The 8554-nt window shown below is 37.7% G+C and overlaps 1 protein-coding gene across 1 annotated transcript; it reads right to left on the bottom strand.

The window, feature by feature from the left end:
• Window positions 1–5069: 5069 nt before the first annotated feature.
• On the bottom strand, window positions 5070–6791 carry LOC149151827 (uncharacterized). The gene is made up of 2 exons (XM_089439273.1): window positions 5480–6791; window positions 5070–5304 (listed from the first exon to the last, which is right to left on the bottom strand). The coding sequence occupies exons 1-2, from the start codon at window positions 6514–6516 to the stop codon at window positions 5214–5216; spliced, it is 1128 nt and encodes a 375-aa protein (XP_089295399.1). The 5' UTR covers window positions 6517–6791; the 3' UTR covers window positions 5070–5213.
• Window positions 6792–8554: the final 1763 nt, after the last annotated feature.

Raw genomic sequence — 8554 nt, 5'->3', positions numbered from 1 at the left:
TTGGGAAATCCGCAATGGTAGCACGGCTCTCTTCTAGGAAGATTCTTGGTAACAACTTCCCAAGCTTGAGAGTCCTGATTATCTTCCCCTGCAGCACAGGTATCAGGAACAAGGAAAACTCAGGGTGAACCAATATTGGACTGACAGTATCGCGGACCAGCAATGGAGACATTGGCACCCTAATACTCCCCCACAGGTAGATGTGATGGGCAACCTTCTCTTATCCTTGCACTCTTGTCTGGATAAGAGGAAGATCCATTACTCTCAGGATGAAGATCAACTAAGGTGGGGCAAACTTGATGGAGGCACCTTCAACCTAAAGGAAGCCAGACTTTACTTAGAACACAGGGATCTGGAAGAGAAAGTGATTTGGCACAATAATGTTTGGGATACCACCATTTGGCCGAAGATAAAGACTTTCTTATGGCTCCTAATGCATCGTAAGATCCTCACTTGGGAGAACCTATGCAAAAAAGGCTTCATTGGTCCATCCCGATGTCCCCTCTGTGAAAAAGAAGAGGAGTCTATGAATCATCTCCTCAACAATTGTGAATGGACCAATAAACTATGGGTATGGATGGAGGAGATCTTCAGACAAACAGATAGGAACAGAGAGTCCATACAAGACAACATAGCCAACTGGCGAACCAAATATTCTAGCTGCGACACTGTAAACATCCTATGGAGGCTAAGCCCCGGTTTTATAGTCTAGTCCACATGGAAAGAAAGAAATAGAAGAATTTTTCAAAGGGAATCTAAGTAGAAATAGAAGAATTTTTCAGAGGGAATCTAAGCAGCTAGATACCATCAAAACAAACATCATGCAAAATATGCGAGAAACTACCCTTACCAGTAGTAAAGCAGAACAGGAAAACAGGCTTTCCGCTAATGACAGGCGAATTCTGTAGCTATTTGGCATGAGTGCTGCAACTGGCCTCAATTCTCCAGCGCAGAGACCTCAGCCCGCTCCATCTCTACTGTCTTGGAAACCTCCTATCCCAGGGTTCCACAAATTAAACTTTGATGGAGCCTCTTGGGGCAACCCTAGCCCGGTCAGCCTTGGAGGTGTCATACGCAACGATAAAGGGGAAATTCTTCATATCTACAGCAATTCTCTGGGGGAAGCCACTAACAACGAGGCAAAATTTGCAGCTCTGGAGCAGGGTTTGCAAATCCTAATCCGCTTGGGTAGTGGGGCAGCAATAGTGGAAGGAGACTCGCTCTTAGCCATTAATGCTGCGAGGAAAATGAAAAATGGTTCGCATTTTGAGAAGGTTACTAAGCACTGGCGCCTCGCCATGGTCACCGCGCTCATCGCCAAACATCTCTCCCCTCTCAATGGAGTCGTTCTGCAGGCAATCAGGCGCAGTGCGAATGCAATGGCGGATAGCCTAGCCAACCACGCAGTCGACCACCCGAATGATGACATTGACACCTATTGGCAGAGCGTCACATGTGCTAATCTTCGGGATAAATGCCTTCAAATCTCAAGGCAAGACCTCACAGGCATGTTAGGAAAGGAGGATGACTTACAAGGTACCGATCATTAATGAATAATGTGGTTTGCTCTTAATGTTTATTCCCTAATCCTTAATGCCTGGTGGTGGCATCGCTAGAGGTTGTCCTATGGCTCGCATTGGAAAATATGGAAGATCTACCACAAGGATAAAGGTCAGCATACCTTTTACGATTTGGGGTACGCATGGCCTCTTCTCTTAAGTGATAAGCGTGGCGGTCCGAACGCACTCAACCGTAATAATAAGATTGTCGTCAGTCACCTATTGGGGATCCAGGCTGTTAGAAACATGGAAAAGACGGAAGTTTCAGTTAAGATCATCTCCCCTCGTACCACATCTTTCACTATTAATACAGATCCATTTAGGAAAGATTTCACCTGCTTACGGTATTCCTCAAAGCTTAGCCCTGTGTTTACGGTTTCGTGTATAGGAATTTGCATTTCAATAGTCTGCACCTACAATCTTGCCATGGCCGAGCGCAACCTCCGCAGCTACAAAGCTGCTAGGGATTTAAAGAGAGCCCGGAAGGATTATGAGGCTTCCGTCTCCAAAAAGGAAAACAGATTATTGAAGAGCCCCAAATTGAGGTGGACAAAGCTAGTGAAGGGATGGAGAGTAAAGCCATCAACGAGGAGGTAGATTGGATCTCGAACCCGGGCACCCCATCAACCAGAGCTAGCTAGTTCCTAAGAACGCAGTGTGGCTTGGCAGATGAAAACGATGCTTGCAAAAGCCATGAGCATGCAAGGTGCCACTTTCAAGGAGGCCTACCAGGCGAACTCCCTTGCCTCTGCCAAGAATTCGGCGCGGCTGGACAAGTTGGAGATTTCCATCAACTCCCTCACGAAAGAACTTAAAATGCTTGCTGAGAGTCTAGGAGGGTTTATTTGGCTCTTCAAGCTATACATGTGCCATGTGCTAAATGTCTCTATTGAAATCCCTAAAGATGATTCCAAAACAACCATCATCAGACGCCACAGGCCCCGCAGTGTTCCCAAGGGAGATGATGGCGCTGGTCCGAGTGCTGCTGGTTCTCCAGGCGTCGCCAAAATCGACCAGTAGGATTCCTGGTGGGCGGTCTTCTGCTGATGGTTCCTGTTTATCCTTTGCTTTTGTTATTTTCTATGTCTGATGAATGTAAGCTTCGGCGGGCCTTTAAGCGGCCTTCTATGATAGCAGTTGCTCTCTTACTGTCTGGCAGCCCTGTGTGGTTGGTCATTTTCTGTTTCAGTTTATGGTTGACTCAGGTTAAGTTTGTGTTAGTTGTTACGCAATATGTTTCCTATCTGAACAGTAATTGGCTACAAGGCTTATATAACTGGTCTTTTGTTTGGCAGGCCTGCATTTTCTCTTTTCCCTCTGAAAATGGCAGACCCCTTTTTGTAACCATATGTAACATTTTTGTGATCTAATATCTCAGTTGATTTACACAAAAAAAAGAATTCAAGGATGGGTAAGGAAAGTGAAAAACTTACCTCACCACCATTCAAGCAATTAGTCCTTGAAAATGCATATTGGCATTTTATGGGTGTCATAGTGTTGAGTAACATCCCCTTCATCATACAACTTGATAGGAATGTGTGTATGTGTAAATTTGAGAGGTTAACCAAAGTGATTATTACCATTATTATTGGACATTTGGTTAGTTTCATACCAATGTGGAAATTAATCAATATATAAATACATAAATATCTATATGTGCTCAATTAAAATATTCTTTAATTAAACACACTAATCTATACCAATAAGTTTAAAAAGGATGACATCAAAAAAATGTAAAGAAAAATCCATTAGGCTTTTTGTGTAATTCTCTTATTAAAAAAAAAAAATCAAAATATAACCATACATATATCTATATATGCTAAGTTAAAACTCCCTTAATTAGACACACTAAACACTAGTTTTACTAAAAATGATGTCCAAAAATGTGTGAAAAATCCATTGAACATCCATGTACACTTCTCGAAAGAAATTGAAACATATTATATATATGTTTTATGTAAACACATATTTAAATTTTACATAATTTATCTAGTCGACGTGGTGGGCATGGTAGAAAGGAAATGCCCCACACCACAATTGTGATGATTGGAGCTCTCTTTAATGCAATGGTTTGTGGATCCATTCACGCATTGAACAATGTGGTGATGGGCAATGTCAGTGATGTAATGGTCAGAGGACATGCTTGCTTAAGGACAGATTTACACTAATGGGATGATCCCTAAGAAGATGTCTCTATAAAAAGATAAAAAAGCAGAAGCAAGACTCTATCTCATACTAATGGAGATCAAGTGAAACTAGATCTGGCCTTGGATTTTAAGTGAGGATACAATGACATTTGGGGAAATAATAAAGAAATAAAATGCAGGCTTTAAAAGTTATATAGGGAAGACTTTAAAAGTTATATAGGGAAGATTTCGGCTAGGTTAATTGTCATCCTCTAGATTTCGGCTAAATTTAGAGTAAGTTAAGGATTTAAAATTTAATTGTTTTTGGTTAGAGTGAAAGTCTATTTTTTTTTTTTTTTTTGCAGATTATCAGTAAAATAATTCCAAGTTGTATGGTTTTCTCTAAATAAAAATGATGATTGAACCTGCATTCTCTAATAACAATCAATAATATAACAACCAATATTAACTATTGGACCACTAATTTGACAACTAAAATATAACAACCAAATTGGATTTGTCTAAAAATTCAAAAAATCTTGTAATACCAGTGTTTGAATCGTGTTTTTGATGGTGGAAATGGATTCAGCACCATCAAAAATGTCTAGGACGCCTAAAATTTTGAAGTTTAATAACTATAACTTGGATTTACAAGAATCCTGACCGGATTTTCTTTAAATATGACCAGAATTTCCATAACTTTCCGGACAACTTCTCGGCCTCGTTACTGCGCGCAACTAATAATAACTATAAAACCACTGATCTGACAACTAAAACATAATAAGTTTCCAACTGTATAATAAATAAATAAACAAAAACATAAAATAAATTTTCGAAAATAGCTAATTTCTTTGATAAAACACCATGTTCCCTCCATTTAATTACTCTTCCTCAGCCGATTTTATTATTGTTCATCAATTCCGGGCCACAGCTTTTTGAAGTTGGGTCAACTCTGATAATGTGTCGCGAACCAAGCGACAAAAAGACGAATAGTGATCAGCTAAATTTAACGACGTGTCCAACAAACATCGCAGTCACAACTAAATAAAGTTAACTAAATAAAGTTAGCTGAAATACTGTACCGTTCTTTATAAATTCAAACTAAAAAGGGAAGAAACTGTATTATATTTTATAGCGCAACAGATGAAAGACACGCTGCAATTTTTAACTCTATGGCTGTGTCTGTATTCAATTGCAAGACAGAGGTGCAAAGTTCAATTATCGTACGGCAGCGGGAGGTGCATGTGCAGCTGATTCGACAGTTCAGCTGGCCTGTGAGAAAATTGATAGATTCATCTGAGAAAAATGAAAGAACTCATCTGATCTTTTGTTTATGGAACCAAAAATTTGGATCAGACAGAAGAGTACAAAGCTGAATATGCCGTAAACAAACAGATCTTTATCATAATTGTATGTGCATGATTAATACAAATACCAGAGTTAATATTCGTAATGATTCGACACCAATCCATAAAAATATACAAACATTTACAGAGCCCAACGGCATATTTGAGTACATTTGTTAATATCAATAATATTTATCGATTTTGATAACTGGGCTTCTGCAATTCTTCCATTTGCAGGGGGATCGATGAACTTTTCTGTGCCTGACTGCCAGCCTTATTACACAATAAAAATAAAACTGGTCATGCCTGGAAGGAAATGCAGCTGCAAATCAACTATCTATCAAGAAAATGATTAAACAACCCGCACATTCAATACTGCAATTAAAGACTCAGTAACTAACTAAGTAATTACAATCCAGTGACAGACAGTAACGGAAAAAGAATTTACTCGCTGGCTCCTCGATTCACCATTTCCATGTAACGAGCCAGCGACTCTTCCCTCTGAAGCTTCATCTCATTGTTCATCCTGGCAATGAAGGCCTCCACTCGTTTATTCAGCTCGTCTTGGTTCAGAGAGGGATCTTTTCTCAACCCCGCGCCTAATTCAGGTTTTCCGGAGAGGTTCTCGGTTCGATTCCTGCCGTTGCTCCATGTGTCGGATTTTCGGAAAACTGCAGAAGAAGAAGAAGATGATGAATCGCGGGATGCGGCCTCTGTAGCGTCCCCATGGTGGACCGTCTCCCAGGTATCAGATTTCCGAAGGTGCCGCGTCAGGGGAGGGCCTCGGCCTTCCGTGATGGCCTTCCACGTCGCCTCCAGTGTGTCCGCCTTTTTCTTGGACCGCGAAACCCCCAGCGATTTAGCCTCCGCGGCCGACTTCGAACTTGCGGGTTTCTTGTAATTGGCGTTAAAGCGCGAGGTAGCCAAAGGCCTTTCCAATCTACGGAGGTCCGGGGTTCGAATCCTTTCAGGTCTCGCTACAGAGTTCACCTCCGCCTCTTCCAATTCCGTTATACCGGATCTTTCCGTCGATTCTTCCTCATAAATTGGCTCCTCCTGCTGCTGCTTCTGATGGACAGCCGAAGGGTTATGCTCCTCAAGAGACCTGCCCGATTCCGTTATACCGGATCTTTCCGTCGATTCTTCCTCATAAATTGGCTCCTCCTGCTGCTGCTTCTGATGGACAGCCGAAGGGTTATGCTCCTCAAGAGATCTGCCCGATATGTCGAATTTGTGTTGAAATCTTGAATTGGCGAGTATGGCGAGAATTATAAAGTTAACTAACACATACAGAACTGTAGGCGTCAGCCACGCCGAGAATGTCTCGCGCACTCGGGGAAACACGGCGGAAAAGAATTCATAGGAAGCAACAAATGCAGGCTTCACGAACACAGGAACAGAGACTATCGACAGAGCCATGAAACAAAGCTTCATCACGGTAACAACACTGCCAAAATATCCATCAGACGATTTCAAATTCTTCATACCGAGCGACTCAGACCGACCCGATTTCTTCAATTGTGAAGGTCAGCACAGCAAATCTAGAGACCGCCAGTAAAAGATAAGACAGTAGAACAATTGCAGAGGGGAGATAATGGCTGTGTGGTTATATACAGAGAAAAGGAGGCGGAGGGCAGCGGGCCGCGCGGCAATGAAGGGAAGGAGAACAAACTCCAAAAGATACACTGCTTTCTGGGTCCTTCCTTGACACCGGCACAGCCCAGTGCGAAAGTTCGTGCCAAATTACCAGAGTCAACAGTTTTTCTGAAAGCTACCACACATACCTACACGTACCCTATATTTCCAATAAAATGAAGGACCCGATCTTTAATTGTCTGGATGTGGACAGCGTGGACAGAATTTAAATTCGATTTTTTTTCTGACATTACTGCCATTTAAATATTTAAATATTGTTTTCACATGGGTGTTATTTTTTATCCGATTTTTTTTTAAAGTTTTTTTGGGGTTTTCCAGTCTAATTTCTTTAAAATATGGTAGGAATTTATTGAAATTACAGGTTTAATGGGTAATCCCTGCACAATGGAAATGCCCTGGAGTTTCTCTTGATGTCACTCAAAAAATCAATTTACATAACACAAATCAAGATTTCACCACAAATTTTTTTTAGAAAGTCCAAAAAATCTTACTAAAAACAATTCCTTTTCAACAGATTAATGATAATATATTATAATACTTAACAAAGACCATATAATAGTTAATTAATGGTAATATATTATAATAATTAATAAAAGCCATATAATTTAATTAAACTAAAAAATAAAAAAAGCAAAAAAATTATTATAAAAATAAAACAATTAATAGAATATTGTATTGTTAAATGTCATTACCAAAAATTAAGAAATATGATTAGCTAATATTGTTTATACTAACATATATAAACTTTAACATATATGTTAATTTTTTTATATATATTTATATGTTTTAATATATATATTGTGCATTTATGGCATATGCTTTTCCATTTTTTATTAGCTTATACTGGGTTACTCTCCTCATGAAGATGGCATCTCTAGTTGATCATTTTTTACCATCTTCTCCTATTCCTATTATTCTTTTACCTTCTTTTACCATTATATTTGTCACTTTCATGGTGTAAACATCTTGAGGCATATATATATATATATATAATAAGTCATCTTAAATTGAAAATATGGAGAAAAAATTATAGTTAATCAAAATATAAATAATAGAAAAATGAAAAAAAAAAAACAAAATTAAAAAGTTAAATAAAATTGAAATAAAGTTAAAAACAAAAAGTTAGTAACTAACAAGTTATTAAAAAGCCATAATAAGACCTCAACCAATTACCTCACAAATAAATACATTTAAATAATAATAAAAAATAACAAAAATTGAGTTCCCAATATTAAACTATGGATAAACTACATAATTTTTTGGTCAAAGACTAACTAATACTCGGTCCAAAAAAATGAATGCTCAATACCATGCTCAGTGTAATAAGTTAGAAGTACTTAATAGTTTACAATATTTTCATATTAGAATTTTTTAAAGTTAATAAAAATGATGGCGTTAGTGATTTTAAAATGCTATTTTACTTTATTCTGTTAAGTATAAAAAAAAATAGTCATTCCATTGTAATGAACATTTCTTTTCATGGTAACTGTAAATGGTAATTTCAAAAAACTATTTTAAACAAGACTTAAGATCAAATCAAATCATAACCATTACCATAATTTATTTCAATATTAAGATATTCAAATTTTCTTACCTCTTCCAACTTATCTACTACGACTATTCACTTCTATATCAAAATATTCAAATTTTCTTACTTTTCAAAATCTAAAAAAAGAAAATATTAAATCTATTATTATACTGACCATTTTCAAAATCTAAAAAAATAAAATAAACTATTAGATCTATTATTATACTTCAACAACCATTCTCAAAATCTAAAAAAATAAAATAAAATATTAGATCTATTATTATACTTCAACAACCATTTTAATGAACATTAATCATTATTATCATAATATTGAAATTA

This window comes from Pinus tabuliformis, chromosome 9, assembly GCF_031772625.1.
Source record: "Pinus tabuliformis cultivar Carrire ecotype Pingquan chromosome 9, CPIR1, whole genome shotgun sequence".
Lineage (NCBI taxonomy): Eukaryota > Viridiplantae > Streptophyta > Pinopsida > Pinales > Pinaceae > Pinus > Pinus tabuliformis.
This window is presented reverse-complemented; position numbering and strand designations above follow the sequence as displayed.